The following is a 23,051-nucleotide window of genomic DNA, read 5'->3' as shown; positions in this document are numbered from 1 at the left end:
TAAGTTTTTGTTATTTTTTTTATCTATTTATTAAAATTACAATCAATTCTCGCGTTGAGAATTGTCAGTAATTTTTCTGGCGTGGCGCAGTGACATGGCTGATTATTTATAACAAGTTAATACTTATTATAGATAAGTATAATTTATAAGTAAATATTATAAATAAGTAAATATTACTTAATTTAGATAACTAATTGAATCTAGCGTTTAGGTCTAGCGGGTAGTGTCTCTTCAGCCTGCGAATCTGGTCCATCGTATCAAGTAGTCCAGTGATTAGGGGGTTTCGGTGTTTGTTGACTCTTTTGCTATATCTGTCGCTATATTTTGCTATTTCCTCTTTGACTGTGGGTATCTTGAGGTCGCGGTGTATTGTTTCATTGGTTACATACCAAGGTGCATCAATTAGGGATCTTAGCATCTATCTTGTACAGGCTAATTTTGTTCTGTGTGCTTAGGTTGGAGCGTCGGTCAGTGAGCCAATAGAATTTCTTCAGTTTATACTTGAGTTGCTTTGTCTTGTCTATGATGTGATTTTTCCAAGTTAGCCTCCTGTCCAGGTATTTAACTGTCGAGAAAGATGATTGCTAGATGTCGATCCGTCTCCGCAGCACATGTTCAGCTAGCCTGAGGGCCCGTCATAAATCATAGAGTTTAGTTGACTAAAGTCCTTCTAACGAACAGACTTTGTCCCAACTACGGAAAGATAAGAGAGACCTATTTTTCAACTAACGGCGTTTCTCACTAGCAACTTTCCCTTGAGGGCAACTAGCATCTTTTTCTAATCACCGATATGGAGATTGACCAATTAGCAGCAACGCCAAACTCCCTCACCTTCTGAACGAAGGCTATCCTCGACGAATCCGATGATCTCGTATCCTCAAACACAGCCCATCATAGCTTTCCTCTGCAGCATCACCGCGATGAAGAGTCATTCTCTCGTGAGGTCGTATTAGAGAGTCACTTAGTGTCTGTACGCTCGGTGGATATTCCACGTTTTCGCAAAGAGTTCGACTTAGATTTTTGTGAGCACGTACATCTATCATCCCGTTGACCGCGCATTCGTTATTGAACCTAAGACCAACATCACTAGTATCGCGAGTGTCCAACCGCCGCGGTTGATCGTCGAGTCGGTAGTATCCATACTCCAACAGACCGTACCTTCGTTATAACACGACGATAACCAATTCCAATGAAGATTTATCAAATGCCCACAACCTTATTCCAGACCCTTCTCCGACATATATATATACATATGTAATGGCGCAATATTTTTGGAAATCAGGCGATCGATTCGTGAAAGCTCAAGATTCGATTTTCTAAGTCTTCTTCAGTATCTCCTCCCTTTCTTTCTTAAGTACCCGCCCTTCTCAATTTATATCGTTCGATAGACTGTCAATAAATATAGGGAAAGTCAAACCTTCGGTTGGTGTTCTAAATTCTATAGAATTTACACACACACACAAATATATATACTTTTGAGAAATAAATTAAATTATATTTAAAGCAAATAATTAAATCTTTGCAATTAACTTAATTCAACTTTCCACTTAAGATCATGCATCCGTTAAAGTTAAAAAATTCACCTTATTTCTCTAACTACTTACTTATGGAATAATTTTGCTCTTCATCCATCATTAGTTGAGTTGGTCGTCAATCATCATCAGTTATATCGGTCTTTATCCATTATCAATTGAGTCGGTTTTCATCCATCATCAATTGACTATCAGTCACTTACCAACCGTGCATTACACGAGTGAAAAATTATTATTTCTCATCAACGTATAAAAAAGCGGCGAAACACGAAGAAGAAGAAGTAAAACAATATCACGGTGTGTGTGGTGAATAGCGACGATAGCCATGGTAAATGTACCATTATCAACACGTTCGTATCAGAATTTTTCTAGATCGAAATACGGAAAAATCGAGTAACTTAGTAACGAAACAAATTTTTTCAGTGTATCCTACGCTTCTTTCGATGTTGAACTTTATCAGTCCAACAATTAAAACGGATGAAAACGGATACATAACTCACTTTGAAATCAATAAAGAACCCGTGCCTAAAAACCTTACTTTGGACACATACTTGGATACGATCAACTTCACGCTATACACACGGTTGGTATTACTTTATATCAATTTCCCTCTTTATAGGTTGTCTTGTATTTGATGAATATTGCACAGGCAGATTCAAGGTACGTTCAACAGTTTCAGCCAAATATGATTTTCCAGAGAGAATCCCACGGATGGCGAGATCCTAAAACTAAATGACGTAGAGTCCATCCGGAACAGTCACTGGAACGCAACTAAACAAACCATTATAGTCACTCATGGTTGGTCTCACAGCGGTGAAGCTCCAGTTTGTACTACCATACGCGATGGTAAATACGTAGATACGCTGTGAGCGCAAATTCGTGATGTAATTGAAGTTCGGGGAGATTCTATGACTCGAACTAAGACGAAGAACAACAAAATTACGTTTTACAATTACACGGTTTCGTTTTTCAAAAAAACTTGACATTCGAAAGTCGCCAAGAATACGGCTGTATGAAATTGCGCGATCTAGAATTTTGAAAAGACCTCAAAATTCCGAAGTATTCTGTTTAATATATTTTCACGTCGAGAATACCAGTATTATTCCTTTTAGGTTTAACCTACATATTGTTGAATAGATAAGGTATCGTTATACGAACGTCAAACTGTGTCTTCTTCAAAACTACAGAACGGGATGATTTTATTCTACATTTTAGACCCGTTTTTCCAATTTTGTATTCCTGTGTGATTAAGAACTAGGCAGATTCACGTATATTTATTTAATTTCTAAACTCCAGTTTGTCGAAAATAAAGGCTTCAACGCAACTCCGTTGCTCCTGATTTTCGTCTTAATTTGAACCACAGAATCTTCCTGGACTTCGGTTGTATCGAATTTAGATGCCTTTTTATGGAATATGTGCACTGTCGGCCATAAATATCTGTTGATAAACTACAAGAATTTAACTTTGCGTGGTAGTTTACGTTATAGGACATATATAATACTAATAAAATAACAGATTCATATTAAAATACTTGGAACATAAATGCAGTACAAAGAATTCAGTTCTTAATCAATGCGAACAAGTGTGCTACGGCTCTTGAGCGGCAGTGACCATATACTCGATAATTTAATGTTAATTACGAAGAATATTTTTTGTTCTCAGGTTTTCTTAAGGTCCGAGACTGCAACGTTATTATTCTCGATTGGAGTGAGATAGCGGACAAACTAATTTATTCTGTCGTCGCAGAGATCGTACCGCACGTTGCTCAACGTACAGCTAGTTTTATAAACTTTATGCGAACTGAGGCTGGTTTGCGAACGTCTAACTTGAAAATTGTTGGGCATTCGTTCGGTGCTCAAATCGCGGGCTTGAGCGCGCGAGAGGTAGGAAAATCGAGCCGAGTGGCGGAAGTTGTCGGTACGTAGCGATATATTATTAAAGTAGCATCCTAAAGTTCTCCGAGAAAATTCAATAGCGCTGATTTTAACGTCAGATTGAAAACAGTAGAGTAGATTGATCTGGTTTTGCAAATGAAATATCAGCAAAAAGATAAATGAGGTTTATAAGATTGAAAGATAAATTTTAAAATGTCGGAGATATGTCTAGATTATTCTAACTCGTAGAAGAGCATTTTCAAGTTCTATATGCTCTTTGATATAAGTTGATTTCATGTTCGGCGAAATATCATTACGATACAGTAAATTACACTAAATCTCTAAGTATTTGCCATTATAGCTCTCGATCCTGCCAACGTAATGTTTCAACACAAAAAACCCGGTAAAAGACTTGATAAATCAGACGCAGATAATGTTCAAATTATTCACACATGCTCTGGACAGTTCGGTTATTATCTGTCTGTGGGTACTTCAGACTTCTATGCGAATGATGGAAGACATCAACCAGGATGCGGCATTGACTTGCTTGGTACGGAACATACTACGGAGTATTCTATTATTGACACATTTCAACTTAAAAGATATTACTTCCATGCCTCAGGCTGTGTGTGTTTGTCTGTACGATGTTAAAAACAAATGTTATGAAACACAGGGATTTGCGCACACGTGCGTAGCTACAAAGTCTTCGCTGAATCAATTACGAATCCGAAAGGCTTCCTCGGCACACGTGCAGATGGTGCAACAGCATACATGGGTGGTGCTACCCTCGATCCGAAGTAAGTTTTATTTTACTACTGTTATGGATAGGCTATGGAGTTTTACGCATTTTCGGGAAATATAAGGAATGCGTAGAATGCAAATAAGTAATGGACAGTACATGTTATAATATTTAGGAGGTGAAAATTCTTGGTCCTGTATTTTTAGCTGAGTTCATAAAAGTATGAATTTGGATAGATACTTGAAAGCTAATTGCAGAATATATCTGTTTAATTATTTCTTAAAATTTAATTTAGTTAACTGATGCTAATATATGTTAATTTCTTTCCAGTGCTAGTGGAACCTACTACTTCAAAACTAACTCTCATTATCCTTATGCTCTTGATGGATAACATTATTCTTTTGAATATTTGGATGTAGTTTGTGCAGATGTATTTCAATATTAGTAAGATACTTGTATAGATTATGTCGGAAATTAAATAATAAATAGTTGTTGATTTTATTGTTCATTGAAATTCGTATAAGAATCTTATTTCGATTTAGTGCAGCCGTATCCTGAATTCTTTGAGTTGATTTCGATGCAAGCACGAGCATACGCATAGCGATGCCGAGCAAAGGTGTCGTCTTAACCCTTTCGCTACGGGCGACTTCTTCGTCGCGGTACTCCCGCTGAACGAGTCTCCGCGCCAGAATTTAATTACAATTTAGAAACGAATAACATTACAGAATATAATAATATGATATAATTGTAATAATGTAATTGTATGATACTAATAGCTTTTAATAATGGTATTGCGTGTGATATTTTTCGAAACATGGTATTACACATAGGCCAAAATCGCAAATCTTGCACTGGTATAGCGATTTGATTCACAGTTACCATCAATCGATTGTAATCGACAACACACTTCGGCTTTTTAATCATTTTTTGCATGCGAGAATGATGTTTCGTGTCAACCAATTCTTCATTGTGGAAAGAGGACAACATATACACTGCCCTCTTGTTACACCATTCCATTGTTAATAAAAGCCTCGAGGATGTACAATACTCGTCGTATGTACAATACCTGGTCTATAGCCGCCCGTAGTACGCCTTACGGATAGGATAAACGTCGCTTTATTTTAATACAAATGTATGCTTCAACAAACACATAAAGAAACCTTTGTAATGTATGTTTAATTTATTCAATACTATCGTTTCTAATTAATTATGTTTTACAGATTGAGTGAAACGATTGCGATATGGAATTTACATAATCGCACATCGAGTTATGAATATATTTGAATTAAACACGTATTGCAATGACAATGAGTATTGATGAACTTGAATAAAAACTATTCATAACTATTCATAAAAATTGCTTCACCTTCATGCTTCACTGACGAGGTAAGTACATCTAATTTTTATTAAAAAAAATATAGTTTATCATACACTTAAGATAAGAAAATTTAACAAAAGGTATTAACCTTTTTGTGATCATACTTAAGATGAGAAAATATACTTAAGATAAGAAAATTTAAGGTATTAAGGTAAGGAAAAGGTATTAACCTTTTTGTGATCTTTAATCAAAATCATTCGCATTGTCGGAAATGTCTTAATCCTTAAGATTTATCTTATTTTAATCGTTCGAAAAAGTTTAATAACGTGAGTATAATCACCGTGACAGCCATCGTTTCTCGATTATATCACAATTTTCAGACTAACCTGCGTATAGAATCAAATTTCTGAATCACCAATAGCCAGTCGCTGCCATATCCTGAAAACAGACGAGAAATTTAATTAACGTGCGTCATACATAGTCCATTGAAACTGCGGTAAGAGCTTCATCGCGTGCTATCGTTTCGGGAAATAGACGCAGAGCACGAAGGATATTTATCGAAGCGCTATCGAATCCTCGAGGGATTGGTTTCTCGTTTCTGTGCATATTACGCACTGCTCTTAGGAGCCATGAAAATTCTATTACAATTACGCAGACATGTCTGCAACAACCTCGTTACCGCATCGATTAAACTGTGCACGGTTTCCTATTTCGTTCAGCAATCGTGTACTGCAATCGATAAACAATAGTTGCGAACACATGTGTCAACGACGAACTTTTGTCCTTTACAAGCTTTGTCTCGTTACAAGCTTCGTCGGCGTCCAGCAGCGCACATGCGTGCAGGTCGCCACAGCGAAAAAGACGTCTCCGTCCAACGAAACGAGCGTCGTACGAGCTACGAATGATCGAACTTATTGATATTATCCGGAGAGTATGCCACGCGAAGCGTGTGTTCCGCAAGGGTGCGAGTAAGACGCGGCGAGGGCGAAGAAGATGCGCTGGAGTCCTCGTCGCGCCCACGAGCTCAACACGTGCAATTTCCAGGTGCACAGCTAATCGCGAATTCCGTAATTTGTCGCCTAACAGGCGCACTATAATATTGCGATGGCACATGTAAAGCAATCCAGTGATCGCTTTGAAATGCTATTGGTATTGCATCTTTGAAGAACACGAGCGAACGAACGTCCTCGTGCATCTATTTCGTATCACTGTTCGTTGATCCGTGCTGGTTCTTTGCATACTGTCGCGGAAGCGTGCAATGCACTTGAGTACGTGATGTACGTGGAACGTACTATAGCAGAAGAAAGAAAGAGCGGTTCTATGTGTCGTGTAGTCGCGTAATTAATAAATCGTTGGTCTTTTTATGTGAATATAATAATTTGTCGCCGTGGGACACGGAACAGGTGGGACAAGCCGCCTCGGGGAAATTTTTTGAACTTATTTTCCCTGATTGAACTCGATAAAATAGTAATTAATAGTTTATTACGAACAGATATGATAGAAATTAAAAAAGAATAAAAAATCACCACCATTTACCTTGATAGAAATGTAATTTTAATGTATCTGAGACATTATCATTCATTTTTCATTAAAAAGATTTTCCATTATAAACATTTTACGTGTAATCGAATGACAAATAAATGTTGAAAATGTAAATTGTTTTGAAGTATAGTCTTGCACGATAATATTTTACCCTGTACTTGTTATCTTTATACCAAACGTTAAACGTATTAAATGGGATTACATAATACTCTTTATAAAAATTCCTTCATAAAGGTTCCATCGTTATCATCATCAACTGCCATTAGATAATACTCTCTCTGATCCGATGAATGAATTTTACCCTTTGATGTTAGATTTACAGGACTCTTTGAAGTAAACGAAATACTCTTATACCCCTTACTTATCTCTCCACTATTTCTTTTTTTCCAAACGATATTTTCTACAAATCTCCATAATCCACGCTGGTAAAACCTTACGTTTTAAAACTCAATTCCAGTCTTGGTAAAATTATCCACCTATCTGACTTTCTTAAGAATGCAATCCGTAATAACCCTGATAACGTTCAATTTTTTACGTCGATTAAAACCAATATCTGAGAACGCGAGATGACACTTAAGTGGAACAGTTTCCACTTGTCCCACAAGAAACAACGTATTGTATTTACGTTGGAGAAGGTAAATATTTTTGTTGGCATTCTACGTACATGAATGGTTAATTCACAAGAGTTGTTACATTCAAGATATCATCATTCTTATTAGTAAACCGAAGATAAGAAAAGACTGTTACGAGTAATGCAGTAAAAGAACAAATAACAAAACAGAGTTCGAGATGGAACGATGTAAAACTGATTTGTCTATGATAATTTATGATAAGCCATAGCCTGCGTGTACAAGTTTCGAATCAACAGACACTGTCTGTAAACTACTATGCTGCGACTATCCTAAATTAGTTCGTAGCATTGTCTCGCAGTATGGGTCAAGATTACGCACGATTTTCCGTAGGAAAACATGGCATTGTTGCCAGGGGAAGGATAACTGGAACCGGTCCCCAAAAACCCACTTTCAGTCTCTTAGAGGATGACGCATATATTTGAAATTCCGATTATTATCGAAATATCCAAATGACCAAGATGTGCCATAAAACAGAAATTTCAGAGAAGCATTTAAAAAATAATTAAGCGGAATGGGAGCACGGGTCAGTTCTGATGGAAATCTCGCATCGTTATTATAAATTCTCCATGTCAACCATAAAGACAGCCACATCTCTTTCTAAGGGAAACGAGTTAACAGTGATTTCGTGAGTCTAAAAGACGACAAACGTCCGTTGATCGTTTGAAGGTATGCAATTTTTTGATCGTTTATATCTCTGAAGTTATTTAATCAACGAGTATCTACATCGAATATTTCAAACCTGGCGTAATCAGTAAAATGACGTGTGACGTCTACGGTGAAACATATTTGACAGTTGAGTTTCGTTTACGATGTTACAAATAATCCCCTGCTTCGTCTTTCGAAGCTTAAGACACACTCGAGCATGAAGCTTGTTGGGAAAATGGTTACTTTATCACGAAATAAATTATTTTTAATGACAGTTTGCACGATAGTACGATTCATATTAACGATAATAATTTCGATTCGATAACGATCTACGAAGAAATCGATGGTTAGTCTCGGGATAGTTTAATCATCTAATCACGGGTTGTAGTAATTTTCTCTAAAGACAACTGAAGTGAGAAAGAAATCGTGAATTACGGTTTTGGATCTGAAAATTTTCAAGGATCACAAAATCACAAGTCATGGATGAGATAATAGCGACTGTGACAATTTTCTGTAAAAACAATTAGATCGAAGAGAAATCGTAAATTACAATTTTGGATGGATCTTATAATTTTCAGACGAATTCTTACAATTGATAACAGATCGTGAGTGTAATTATCGAAAATATACTGACATGTGTTCCGAAAAAAAAAATAGAATTCTGTTATTATCCATGATGATGATAATTCACCTTAATAATGAAAGGTGCTGCAACATCTGATTACGATCCCTCGTTTAAAAAATTGCAAACACCTGTTTGCTACGTAATTAGTGTCTACCGATTGTTTTGAAAACCTTAGAGCTGTTAATTAATTAACTAATCAATTAAGATAGTAGCTATTAAGAACAATTTACGTATGATCAAAATTTCCATCATAATGAATTACATACAATGTTCACATCTGTTCAAAGACGGTCCAAAAAGCTTGAAACAGATATAAATAACTAATTCGTGGCGATATACTTCATAGAATGCATGGTTCTCTTAACGAGTAACTTGTAGCAGGTAAGCAGAGTAAGACTAAAATAAGTGATAGCCTCGATAAAAACAAAGGGCAGACAATTAATTTTAGATACAGTACCATTATTGTTCTTTGTATTACTCGAAATATTCACGTACCGTTTAACTTCGAATCTAAATTTTGAACAGCTTAAAAAGAAGCTTAACATTCATAGTGAACAAATGTAAATTATCTATTTTCGTGGTTGAATCGAAGATTCAAAATAAATATTTAGTAGAATTCGGATTTTGGAGAATTAAATTTGGAGACATCCGAGAAATAAATGAAATTATAACCAAAGCAAGTAATTAAATATCTTTGCAATTAACTTAACTTAACTTCGCACTTAAGATCGTGCTTCGTGTTAAGATGAAACAATTCACCTTAATTTTCTAATTATTTGCAGAAGATTCATCGGTGCGAGTCGGCCATCGTTCATCAGGTGAGTATCAGTTTCTTATCAATTGTGCGGTGCTTGAGTGAATAATCATTGTTTCCACCAAATCTATAAAAAGAAGCGGCAAAGGAAGGAAGCTGAGAAGTCGATCTATACCGTGGTGCGTATAGTGAATCACGATAACAGCCATGGTAAATGCAACATTAGCACTATGTTAGTATCAGAATATTTTTCGATCGGGAAAAATCGAATAATTCGTAGTTAGAACGAAAGAAATTTTTTTTCAGTTTATCCTACGTTGCTTTCGACGTTGAGGGAAGCCAATTATACGATTCTACCGACCAAAGAAGGAAATCCGTCTCTGGTTAAACTCGATGATAACCCCTTACTAAGTGAAACAGAGTTGACTCTTTTCGGTGCCAATGTGGAAACGATCAGTTTCACGCTTTACACGCAGTTAGAATTATTTTATATCAATCTCCCTCTTTATGGGAAATCCTCATATACATTTTGTACATTTCTGTCGTAAATCTACTTACGGGAATCATTACCTTGAATTTTTTAAATCACAGCAAAACACCCTAACGAATTATATCTTTTCTTCCTAACGTGAAATCAGAGTTCCTATTCGAAAAGGTTAAATTTTAAGAAAATAGGAGCTTGCGATTTAATGTCATAAAATTTGCTCTTGCTTTATCCATAGGGGCGCGTAGCTAGAGAATTTTTGCTAATTTTCAAGCTTCTTTTCACGCAAGTACTACCATAGAATTTTGTCTAATGTTAACCCTGTTACATTCTTTCGATTATTTTTATTGTATCTCCCCAATATTATAAAACATGTTCGGTTTGAACTTAATATATGAGAAAGTGATTTTGTTCGCTAAAATCAGAGTAAGACCGAAATGTGCAAAAATGTGCAAAATGTGGGTTAAAACTTTGTTCCCAGCGAACAAACAACTGTGTTACATGAATATACATTCGAAATACGTTTAACAGCTTCGCTCAAACATACTATTTATTCTAGACAAAACAGTAGAAATGGCGACGTCCTAAAATTAAACGACATAAACTCGGTTCGAAAGAGTCATTGGAACGCAAACAGACAAACCATCGTGGTCACTCACGGTTGGAATAGCAACGGTCAATCTGAATCATGTACGCTCGTACGCGATGGTAAGTAAAGTATCATCGATGTAATATAACAAATACACCTAAAGTGCTAAAATTCGTGTCAAATAATTGAAGTCAGTAGAAACTGACTCGAAAATAAAAATAGCGAAATTACGTTGCACGTTTGATCTTTCGAGAAAATCGAGTTTGAAAACTTGACAAATATACTACAAGATACATCGAATTATTCGAAATTTCCAGTGAGTTTTATCTTTTGAGTAAAATTATACAGACTAATGGTCGAATATTTTAACGCCACTAAATGCAAATAAAATTTCTGATTTCTTTCCTCTCGAAACGGTATAACACGAGACGCTTGATAATATATTGCTTAATTATTGATCGTGTAGAGGCAGACGATTGGTAAGAGATTATTCTACGTGCGAAAATAAATCGAAAATATAGAATAAAATTAGTTCGTTTGAAAATTCGTTTTCGAGAAAATTGCATTTGTCAAGCACACGTGATCTTCTTCAAAACATGGCCTTGTTTTTAAATGTAAAGAAATAACAGATTTATACTAAAAATACTTGGAAGCTAAAAATAGTCAAAAATATTCAATTCGCATCGAACATCAGCAGATGTCCTACAATTTATGAGCAGCAGTGGCCATATCTTTGATATTTTAAAGTTATGACAAGCAATAGTTTCTTTTTTTTTTTTTTGTTTTCAGCTTTCCTTAAGGTCCGCGACTGCAACGTCATTGTCGTCGATTGGAGCAAGATAGCGGATCACACGGATTATATCGCTGTTGCAAAGAACGTACCACACGTAGCTAGCCGCGTAGCTAGTTTCGTGAATTTCTTGCGAACTAGCGCTGGTTTACGCACGTCCAACTTGAAGATTATTGGACACTCTCTCGGTGCTCATGTCGCCGGCTTGAGCGCGCGAGAGGTAGGAAAATTGAGCCGAGTGGCGGAAGTTATCGGTGAGTAACGATATATTATTAAAGTGGCATTCTAAAGTTCTGCGAGAAAATTCAGTAGCGTTGATTTTAACGTCAGGTTGAAAACAGTAGAGTAGATTGATCTCTGGTTTTGCAAATGGATGATAAGCAGAAAGATAAATGAGTTTTACAGGTTTCGACGATAAATTTAAAAATGTCAAAATATGTTTACATTATGTTAACTCGAAGCAAAACGTTTTAAAAACATCATACAACAAAACGACATTATGATACAGTAAATTATACTTAAATCTCTAAATATTTGCCATTTCAGCGCTCGACCCTGCCAAGCCATTGTTTGAACACAAAGGAGCCGGTGAAAGAGTTGATAAATCGGACGCGCAAAATGTTCAAGTTATTCACACATGTGCCGGATATTTGGGTCTGGATATCTCTGTTGGTACTTCCGATTTCTTTGCCAATGATGGAAGACATCAACCAGGATGCGGCGATGATTTGTTAGGTAAGTAACGTGCTTACAGTATCGCCTGTTACTGACAATTTTCGATGTAAAAAATATTATTTGCGCGGTTGTGTGCGCGCGCGCCTGTATATGCGATACTAGAAATCGAATTTTATGAAACGCAGGATCTTGCGCACACGGACGCAGTTACCAATACTTCAGTCAATCTATTACGAATCCAAAAGCTTACCGCGGTGTAAGTGACAACGGTGCAGCAGCATTCATGGGTGGCGCTAACCTCGATTTGCAGTAAGTTTTATTTTACTACTGTTACTGATAAATTATCCAGCTTTACGCATTTCCGGGGAATTTAAAGAATCCATAGAACGCAAATATCTAAAGAACAGTACGTGTTATAATATTTAGGAGGTGAATATTTTTGCCTGGGTCGCATGCTTTTAGCTGAGTTCATAATAGATACTTGAGAGCTAATTGCAAAATATATCCGTTGAATTATTTCTTAAAATTTAATTTACTTAGCTAATATATGTGCTAATATATGTTAATTTCTTTACAGCGCTAGGGGAACTTACCATTTCAAAACTAGCAGTTAATATCCTTATGTTCTTGATGAATAAAATTATTCGTTCGAATATTCAATATTTCGATGTATTTCAATAATTGTAAAATACTTGTACAAATTAGAAAATAAATTAAGGAATAAATAACATTCGATCTTACTATGGCTTGGAATTTATGTAAAACAACTTTTATTTCCACTTACCCCAAACATATTCTCTTATTCTATATTTTCGACTTCTTTTTTCGCGTAGAACCACCCCCTTTCCGCTTGTACCACCAGTTACCAACTACCCTGTATAATCCGACATCGCATTTTCTGCATTCGTATCCTCGCCCCTTCTCTTATTTTTCGCACAAACGACACAGTTTCTTCTCGATAATTGTGTTGTACCGGCACGATTAGGGCATTTTGATGGAAAATGCCTATCGATTAAACAAAAGTCCTCAGACTTTCTCTTTCCTCCTCCTGCCGTGCTTCTACGTTGGAGATATTTTCGTAAAATGTCTCTTATCAACGCTAAATGAAATTCACTAAATTTTTGTTTCGAAGCAGTAGATTTTTCATATAAAATATATGCATTATATATAAGCAATGCATTTATATTTATCTCACACAAACGTAATAGTATTACTTCTGCGTAGGTGTTTGGAAAAATTGACAAACGCATATATGTGTCCTTAGTCCACACCGATAGCTTTCGCCACACGCATATGTGCGTCCATAGCACTCTAAGGGTCAAAGGAAACGCATCAACTCGCAAGAATACACATTCAGATGGTGCGTTTAACACATTTCCTTCCAGACCTGTCTTGAAATTCGGATTGTCAAAATTTGCACCGTCTGATTGACTTTCTGAGCTTGCAACATTTGCAATAACGTGATACAATAATCACGATAAACTAACACCAGCAGTGCAACGTGATGTAATTTACGAGTAACGGTGCCAAATGTATGTAAAAGTTGTAGTCTTTTTTTCAGGTAATTACTTTTAATTGATACAGTCTCCTGTCTTTTTCTGCAACTGTCTGAAACGACAGCTTTATGATCGATTAGTGTCGATAACCTCGCGAAACAACAGCGAGGGCGATGACGACAACGTTGGGTTGCACGTGGCTCTAATCGCTGACTTTTATGTCCATTTTCGAAATACGAAAAAGTTCCAGCGTCATTTCGTCACAACGGGATTCGAAATTTGCCAGAAAGCTATATAACATGTACGAATAATACAATTTTTCACTTATTTCTCCAAAATTTTAGGTAAATAAGTATAATAAATTATCAGTTAAATAGTTAGTTTATTTCTGAAACTGCGTAAAGCGCAGAAGAAACAAGTGATGTAATAAAAACGTAGTTTTCGGTTTAGAAGCTAAGCGACTTGAGAGAAGACGCTACTTATATTATATTTAGTCATTTCTCCATAACTTTGACAGCTCAATGTATAATTAATCTTCTGAAGATAAATTAAGCGACGATCAAGCGGGTAAAGAAACAAAAATATCATTTTCAATTTAAATATAACCTTTCGGTTGTAGCAATTTTTCAATTCCCGATGAGACTCTGATAAACTAATATCGAACTGATTAAAGTAAAATCATTCTTCTCTAAAGGAAGAAAATGATCGTGCAAGGCAGAGATTACACCTTAATACAATAATTCTTTTAGATTTGAATTTAATTAAACGCAAACTTCATTCGCTAATCCGCCTGTGATCACTCGGAAACAGTGTGCTCGTTTCGCTCCATCTGAATTTTGATCAAGAATAGCACACTGTTTCAATAACAATATCAATAACTTTATAAATAGTCACTGGAAATGAAAGAAATACACGACAGCAACAACCTACTGGTTCGCAATTGAAACAGAGACTCCGACACAGCTGTGACTCGATCAAACCATCAGAGGCTAACCAAAAATACCTTGATTTGTCTCAAAGATTGTTAAACAAAGAGCTTAATAATATAAATGGCTTATATTGTAACACTGCCCTATGTTACGTAACGTAACAGCGTTTCGACAAAATTAGCCGATCGTCTATTAGGTCGTCAGAAAAATTTCTTTCGTTTTATAAGGAAAAAATAATGGATAGGCAACATTTTCCGTTTTATATTATTTTATCGGATTACGTATGATCCATTTTGTTCTATGAAAATAAAGATCACAGCGTTCGACAGATTAGGTTTCATGTTTGTGTCAATATGCGTTGTAAAAGACGTGTCTGTAAAAGAAAGGCACTTTCCGGACAACCTAATACGTAATTTTCACAAGTACCAACTTTATTTTTGTTCTTTATTCTACTTTATTGTTTCCTTTAATGATGGACGTTTTTACGATTGTTTTGATCGTTCGATAAACTATATATAAAAATCGTTAAACAATCGCTATAGGAAAAAGGGATGTGCCACTATTGGAAATGTTCTTATTTATTGAAATACTGTAAATTCTACCTTCTTTCGCAAGTATTACAAATCCTATTGATAAAAGCATCTTGAGTTCGTACAAATAATTTAACCCTCTCTTCAAGTACCTGTTCTTGAACAATACTGGGCACACGCACGGTTAATCTCTGTATATAAATAGAGCAACGACGATACGATAAACATACGTCAGACGATACGTCAACATCGAACGGTGATCACCTATGATAAGCTATCTATTAAAAACCTTCGCGAATCTTTTGATCTCGCAAGAACGACTTATCGTCTTAAAATCTCAAATAAAAAATAACCAGGAAATCAACGACAGTGATCTTCTGCGCAGAAACTTCCGACCCGATAAAACTAAAAGCCCTCGTCAACTCGGAGCAATATTTAGATACGGTAGGATGCTGGTTATCGAGATAGTCAACAATGCGAGACAAAAAGAAACACAAATAATATGAACCAAGCTGATACATTATACCGGGACGTTTAAAAATAAATCAGATTTTGACGCTTTTTTTCTCGAAATGAAAAATCCACATTTTTTCTAATGTAGCCTTACTTTCTAACAAGACTAAATAAAATAAGGCTACGTTATAAAAGTTCTGATTTTAAATGACCAAGATATATTAGGTTGTCCGAAAAGTTTCTTTCGTTTCATAAGGTGATAATAGATGAACAACAATTTCTGTTTTATATTATTTTATCGAATTAAGTACGATCCATTTCGTTATATTTCTGTATAATTCAATAAAATAATATAAAAGAAAAAACATTGTGCGTCTATTATTTCCTTATAAAACGAAAGAAACTTTTTGGACAACCCAATAAAAGGAAGAATTTTGCAAAATGATAGAGTTACACGAAGGACTGGACTGCTAAAAATTTCAAAATACAAAATTCCTTTTCATTCATAGATCATAATAGTTCGGAAAAATTCTAATAATCACTGTGAGAAACGCAACAAATATATATTTGAGTAATCGCTAGAGGGTATATGTGAAGACGCGCGAATGCGAGTTATGCGTAGAATATCAGACTCGCGGAAAAGACAGCGACAGTTAGCTGGTCACTTTGAGGAATTCGCATTCCGCGATGTCATATTGATTCCACTGACTTAAGTATTCTTTATTGGTACTCATCTGAACACTTAGAGGAATCCTATACCTGTGACCGAATATAATTCTTTGTAATTCATAATAAGCCTGAAAACATTGAATCTTGATATCTCGTATTCCTCATTTTATAAAAATATCACGTTATATTATATTTTAACAATTTAATATCTAGTTATTATACATATAGTATATAAATTTTTGTAGGAATACGAAGGTAAATCATATTCTAACTTTTATTTTCCTATGTGTACTGATAGGATTAGACAAAAATTTCAAAATATACAAAATAGTGTTTTCTTAAGAACAATACACGCACCAAATGTCAACCTGAATCGGCGCAAGTAAACAATTTGTATTTAGCACACATGTCGATTATTTATCCGCATCTAAAGTATAATTTGTAGGAAAAAAACATACGAAGTGTATAATTTGCGAAAAGGGAACTTGATAATAAATTTCAATGACCTTAAAATTCTACTAATAACAAGGGCCAAGTGTTAGCTTATATTCAAGTATAATAATTTTTACGCAATTACGTAAAAGTTATGACATAAAAATTAATAATTCAAAGGAATCTCCGTAATTTTTACAAACACATTCTTCCAACTAATCATTAATTCACCTCTCCGAAGAAAGAAAAAAGGGATCCTTTCGTTCATCGCTCACATAGTTTTCTTTTCCCATTTTCTTTTATCGTCTTATGGAAACATATAAAAACATAGAATCTGAAGAACATTCGTCTCAATTACATTTATCGCTCTCAACGTATTTACCTAGAAAAAAAGCTATAGGCTTCTCAAGATATCGAGAATGATAATTCACATGATCTCGAAGAACGCGAATATTTCGAAGAATCGTCATCCTGTCATGTAATAGCGACGAGATTTATACATACGTGCATAAACATTTCCATCGATATTATCTGAAAAATCCAGTGTGATTTTTTACTCCAACGATAACGAGGTAGCACGAGACGAAATTATGTCGGAGACGAGTGAAACAACGTTGACAAATCGATGGCGTTAGTCCTGCACCTATCTCTTCGTCGCCAGTATTTGCGAAGGAGAATCTGGCAAATGAATGAGCCAAAATTATGCAAGAGTCTCTCTAGGAAAATATGGCAGCGAAAAATTGCGATCAAAAATAGCTGCAACCAGTCGGCGAAAAAAACACTCTGAGACCCTTAGCGGATAACGCATATATTTGGAATTCTAATTATTATCCGAATATCAGGTACCTAACACGTGCCATGAAGCACGAATTTCCGAGGAAAATAAAGAAAAATACTTAACCATAATGGGAGCAAGGCTAAGACGATTTAATATTAGGTCAATTCTGATAGAAATCTCGCATCGTTATTATAAATCCTACATGGCAAACATGAAAACAAACGCATCTCTTTCTAAAGGAGACGAGCTAACAATGATTTCGTGAGTCTAAAAAACGATAAACGCCCGACGATCGTTCGATGGTGTGCAATTTTTTATCTCTAAAGTTATTTAATCAACGAGTGGCCACGTCCAATATTTCAAGCCTAATGTAATCAACAAATGACGTGCGAAGTCTACGGTGAAATAGTTTCGAATAATCCCCTGTTTCGTCTTTCGAAACTTAAGATACTCTGGAGCATAAAACTTATTGGGAAAATAGTTACTTTATCACGAAATAAATTACTTGTAATGATAGTTTCGATGATAGTACGATCCATATTGATAATGCTGCAATAATTTCGAATCGATAACAATCTATGAAGAAACCGACGGACAGTCTGAATCGTCTAATCAGATCGTTTAATCACAAGCCACGAGTAAGATAATAACTACTATCGTAATTTTCTATAGAAACAACTAGAGTGAAAAGAAATGGTAAATTACGGTTTTCCACGGGTCTTACAATGTCCAAGGAGCGATTCTTGAAAATGTAAAAACACTTGTCCTGAAAAATTGGAGAAACAAATGAGTTCTATTACGATCCATAATGACGATTATTTAAAATTACAAACACCTGTCTACTAGACATGTAGTTAATACTTATCGATTGTTCAAGGAACTTTAAAGAATTAAGAGCTATTTATGTATAACCAGAATTTCCATTATAATGAATTATTTACATTGTATGCTGTTCACGTTGTTTCACAGGTGGCCCCAAAAGCTCGAAAAGGAATATAAAGAAATGACACAAAATATAATACTTCATTGAGTAGTTTTCTTAACGAGCTTCTACCAGGTGAACAGGAAAAGACTCAAGTAATTGATAGCTCCAATTAAAAAAAAAAAGAAAAAAAGACTAACTTTAGAGACGTCAACGTTATATTGTTTCTCGCATTACTCGAAATTATTACGTGCTATTTAACTTGAAATTTAGATAAAAGTTTAAAAAGAAGCTTAACACTCTAAGTCAACAGGTTTAAATTACATACTTTCAAAGTAACGAAATGAATTTCCTAAATACTCGCGAAACGAATAGAAAAATTTTAATCAAACCTATTTTAAAGCATTGCCAAGTCAAAGATTCAAACTAAATATTAGAATTCAGCTTTTGTGGAATTAAAAGAAATTCTGATACATATAATATGTCTAAAGTATAGGTAAAACAAATGGTTAAATGTCTTCGCACTTAACTGAACTTAACTTCGTACTTAAAACCGTGCTTTCGTTAAGAGTAGAAGATCCACGCTATTTTTCAAACTACTTGTAGTTGATTCGTGAGTGTGACTCGCTATTAATCCATCAATCGAGTATCAGTCACTTATCAACTGTATAATACTCGAGTGGATTACCATTGTTTCCCTTAAACCTATAAAAAGAAGCGGCAAAACGCGAAAGCCAAGAAGTCGGATTACTATATTGCGGTGTGCATAGTGAGCCACGACAACAGCAATGGCAACTGGAATAGCATTAAGTTCGTATCAGAATATTATTCGATCTAGACACGAACAAATCGAGTAACTGATTAATGAAAAACAATTTCCTTTCAGTTTATCCTGCGTTGCTGACGGTGTTAGCGGAAAACAATTATACGATCTTTCCGGATGAAACAGGAGTGCCACATCTGATTAAAATCGATAACTCTCCACTAACTGAATTAGAACTTGCCATTTTAGGTATCAATGTGGAATCGGTCAGTTTCAACCTTTACACACGGTTAGAATTATTTTTTGGTAACCTTTTTATTTATTGAAAATATATTCTGTACGTTTATGTATATTCTTGCATATTTAAGTTTTCCACGAGTGCATAAAAATGCACGATCTAACTACGATTAGCTGAATAGCTACGATAAGCTGAAAAAGTATTTAAAATTATTTGATTAATCAGAAAAGTAATTTGTACTAAACTAATTATAATAAAGCTGATCTGTTCGCTATGAAAGATCGCTATAATAATCGCCTGTCAGTCTACCTTTATGCGCGAACTATAGAGAACTATAAAGAACCTCGCATGATATTGCAATAATTTTTAATCCATTACATTAAAAATGTCAAACATTAAAAAGAATCTTCAGTTTGAGCAAAATGTGTCTTATCGTTATTCATCAATTTTCTATTCTACGTTAAGACGTTACAGTTGCTCTTCGTTTGCTAAAATGAGAATAAGTCTGCAAGGTAAAAATTCTTTTTTGCAGAGAAGAAACAGTTACAAGTAGGTCATACCGTGTTCGAGGTATGATTCGATTAACATTGAAAAATGTAATTTTTATTCTAGAGATAACCCTATGATTGGTGATGTGCTAAATCTAAACGACGTAGTCTCTGTACGAAAGAGTCATTGGAACCCGCACAGGGAAACCATCATAGTTACTCACGGTTGGAATGCCAATGGTCGATCTTCGTCATGTACACTCGTACGCGATGGTAAATAAGTTTCGTCGGTGTAATAAATACACTGTGAGCTAAAATTCGTGATATAACTGAGGCCAGGGGAGATTCTGTGACTCGAAATAAGAATAAAAGATTTTAACAACGGAATCACGTTGGAAATTTCATTTTTTGATTTTCATCTTATTTCGAGACATAGAATCTTCCTGACTTTATCGAGTTGAACTTAATCAATATTTTACGTTATAAGACAAATACGTATTTACATTACGTACATTATAAGACGGACCAACGAAGTAGATTTATAACAAAACACTTAGAAAATAAGAGTAGTAAAAAGTATCGAGTTCGTGGTGAATATCAAAGGGTGTACTACAACTTATGAACGCTAATGGTTATATTTTCAATATTTCAATGTTATGACAAACAATATTTCTTGTTTTCAGCTTTCCTTAATGTCTGGGATAGCAACGTCATTATCGTGGATTGGGGTAACATAGCGAAAAACCTGCTTTATTCCGTCGTTGCAAAAAGCGTACCACGCGTTGCTCTGCGTGTAGCTGATTTCGTGAATTTCCTACAAACTAGCGCTGGTTTACGAACGTCTAAATTGAAAATTGTTGGACACTCCCTGGGTGCTCATGTGGCAGGCTTAAGTGCACTAGAGATAGGAAGGTCGAGCCAAGTCGCGGAAGTTATCGGTGGGTAACGATATATTAGTAGAATGGTATTCTAAAGTTCTCCACGAAGATCGAGGAACGCAGTTTTTAATGTCACATAGGAAACAATAGAATAGATTGATCGAGATTGGCAAATGAAAGATAAACAGAAAGATAAGTGAAGTTTTCAAGTTTGAAGGATAAATTTTTAAAACATCGGAGATGTATTTAGATTAACTTAACTCGGAGAAAATTTTTAAATCTTTATACACTTTAATGCAAATTGATTTTATATCCGGCAATCATGATACAGTAAATTATACTAAATCCCTAAATATTTGCCATTATAGCACTCGACGCTGCCAAGCCAATGTTTGAACACAAAGGACCTGATGGAAGAGTTGATAAATTGGACGCGCGAAATGTTCAAGTTATTCACACATGCGCCGGATATTTAGGTCTGAATATCTCTGTTGGTACTTCTGATTTCTTTGCCAATGATGGAAGAAATCAACCAGGATGCGTCAATGACTTGATAGGTAAGGAACATACTATAGAGTCTCGAGTTACTAACAGGTATCAATTGAAAAGATGTTAATTGCACACCTTGTGTATGTGTATGGGCGCGCACGCGTGCCTGCGCACGTATGTACAATATTAATAATAAATTTTATGAAACACAGGAGCTTGCGCACATTCACGCAGCTACGAATACTACAGTGAATCTGTTATGAATTCAAAAGGCTTCCTCGGTGTATCTCAGAATGGTGCAATGGCATACATGGGTGGTCCTACTCTTGACCCGAAGTGAGTTTTATTTTACTACTGTCATTAATTTATGATTGCAGAGCGTTACGCATTTCCGAGAAATATGAAGATACGCAAATGCATAGAATGCAGATAGCCAAAGTAGAGTACTTATTATAATATTTAATAGGGAAACATTTTTGTTCGGGCCCTATTCTTTTTAATATTAATTTGATTTTCTGATACTAATACATATCAATTTCTTTTACAGAGCTAAAGGAACCTACACATTCCAAACTAACTATCAGTATCCATATGCAGTTGGTGGATAAAGTTATTCTTCATATGAATATGTAACATATTTATTCGAATTGAGAAATAAATAGCAGATGATCGTATTAATCATCGAAATATGTGTAAACAAACTTTTATTTCGACTTACCGCAACCATATTTTCAATTGCTTGCATTGATCTGGATCCAAGAATGATCATGCCTATAGCAGAACCCTTAACCCATAATAATATCACTTTGATAAAGGCTGAATTTCAATTGTCCACACGCGATCCTGTAGTAGTCAGACTCAGTCCTAAACAGCTCCAATGACAGGCCATCTATACGAAAATCATTTCAGATTATAAATATACCATATCCTGCATAATATTATTTTATTCAACCCTATGTATATAACGTTAATTTTATGTCTTTAACTTTACCTTCTACATAATATTTGATACTTTAACTTTTAATAAACTATGATCAATAAGTTCAAGTTTACTATTCCCTGCTTTATCTTTTAATTTGTCATTTCATTGCTCAACACGCATTTGCTTTACTGCTCAATTGATTCAATGACTACACTATATTTTTGCAGATCATTATACCTCATTCTGTGCTTCCTTCAACTGGCTAAGTAAGTAATCTGTAATTGCTGTCCCATGCTTTGCATGAATGAGCCCTAGCACACGCAAGCCACTACTTTGGGAACAATCAGCTCCTGCACCAGTATCCCACAGCATGTAGGATTGCATTACAGCTAAGAATTCTTGTTCATGATGTTTGTCAACTATCCCTAAGGGTGCCATTGCTGTTAATTTTGACCATATCTCTAAAATGTAAAACAAAATGAAATAGAAACTAAATATGATTATATTTGAAAATATAATTCGCATAAAATCAGTTGAATACAGCGAGATATATTTACCTCAAAAATTGGTAGCTGATAATTCTATAATGCATACATGCATTCGCCCAAAATAACAAATATCAACTCACGAACCCAACAAATTTAACTGTAATATGATGCACTCTGTTTTAATGGCTGCCACACTAACTACACTAACTACTAACTACCGCACTAAAACTACAAATTTTTTCACGTCTTTTCATGTAATTACTTCTTGATTTTCCAAAAAAAATATTTAATAGTAAAAATTATTACAGCAATGAATAATTAATATTAATTAAGAAATTTGAAAATAATAAATTTCTGATCTTGTAAAGTTTGAACTT

The 23,051-nt window shown here is 35.1% G+C and overlaps 4 protein-coding genes across 9 annotated transcripts; 3 read left to right on the top strand and 1 right to left on the bottom strand.

Annotated features, from left to right (window-relative positions):
* Positions 1-1,842: 1,842 nt before the first annotated feature.
* Positions 1,843-4,556, top strand: LOC100748287 (pancreatic lipase-related protein 2-like). The gene is made up of 7 exons (XM_033320009.1): positions 1,843-1,882; positions 1,956-2,115; positions 2,230-2,378; positions 3,195-3,449; positions 3,768-3,956; positions 4,080-4,203; positions 4,476-4,556. Exons 1-7 carry the CDS (start codon positions 1,858-1,860, stop codon positions 4,534-4,536), a joined length of 963 nt encoding a protein of 320 aa, XP_033175900.1. The 5' UTR covers positions 1,843-1,857; the 3' UTR covers positions 4,537-4,556.
* Positions 4,557-5,555: 999 nt separating this feature from the next.
* Positions 5,556-22,880, bottom strand: LOC112212601 (26S proteasome non-ATPase regulatory subunit 1-like). Of its 5 annotated transcripts, XR_004461451.1 has the most exons (5): positions 22,744-22,880; positions 22,424-22,647; positions 21,983-22,153; positions 5,694-5,901; positions 5,556-5,611 (listed from the first exon to the last, which is right to left on the bottom strand). XR_004461451.1 is itself a non-coding variant. In XM_033320011.1 (4 exons), exons 2-3 carry the CDS (start codon positions 22,622-22,624, stop codon positions 22,088-22,090), a joined length of 267 nt encoding a protein of 88 aa, XP_033175902.1. In that variant the 5' UTR covers positions 22,625-22,647; positions 22,744-22,880; the 3' UTR covers positions 5,689-5,901; positions 21,983-22,087. The 5 variants fall into 5 exon arrangements, 4 of the variants coding, with proteins under 4 accessions (XP_033175902.1, XP_033175904.1, XP_024222448.1 ...); XM_033320011.1 differs by lacking the exon at positions 5,556-5,611 and having other exon boundaries at positions 5,689-5,901; XM_033320013.1 differs by lacking the exons at positions 5,556-5,611; positions 5,694-5,901 and adding an exon at positions 16,145-16,404.
* On the top strand, positions 9,187-12,956 carry LOC100747885 (phospholipase A1). The gene is made up of 9 exons (XM_033320010.1): positions 9,187-9,288; positions 9,690-9,725; positions 9,799-9,893; positions 9,968-10,136; positions 10,705-10,853; positions 11,524-11,778; positions 12,071-12,259; positions 12,385-12,508; positions 12,777-12,956. The coding sequence occupies exons 3-9, from the start codon at positions 9,869-9,871 to the stop codon at positions 12,811-12,813; spliced, it is 948 nt and encodes a 315-aa protein (XP_033175901.1). The 5' UTR covers positions 9,187-9,288; positions 9,690-9,725; positions 9,799-9,868; the 3' UTR covers positions 12,814-12,956.
* LOC100748162 (pancreatic lipase-related protein 2) lies at positions 18,497-21,981 on the top strand. Of its 2 annotated transcripts, none has more exons than XM_033320008.1 (8): positions 18,497-18,543; positions 19,015-19,218; positions 19,295-19,460; positions 20,022-20,170; positions 20,581-20,835; positions 21,144-21,332; positions 21,477-21,600; positions 21,812-21,981. In XM_033320008.1, exons 2-8 carry the CDS (start codon positions 19,197-19,199, stop codon positions 21,870-21,872), a joined length of 966 nt encoding a protein of 321 aa, XP_033175899.1. In that variant the 5' UTR covers positions 18,497-18,543; positions 19,015-19,196; the 3' UTR covers positions 21,873-21,981. The 2 variants fall into 2 exon arrangements, with proteins under 2 accessions (XP_033175899.1, XP_003488394.1); XM_003488346.4 differs by having other exon boundaries at positions 18,905-19,218.
* Positions 22,881-23,051: the final 171 nt, after the last annotated feature.

This window comes from Bombus impatiens, unplaced genomic scaffold (genome assembly GCF_000188095.3).
Source record: "Bombus impatiens unplaced genomic scaffold, BIMP_2.2 scf_0225, whole genome shotgun sequence".
NCBI lineage: Eukaryota > Metazoa > Arthropoda > Insecta > Hymenoptera > Apidae > Bombus > Bombus impatiens.
Note: the sequence above shows the minus strand (reverse complement) of the source record. Positions and strands in the feature narration are given on the sequence as shown.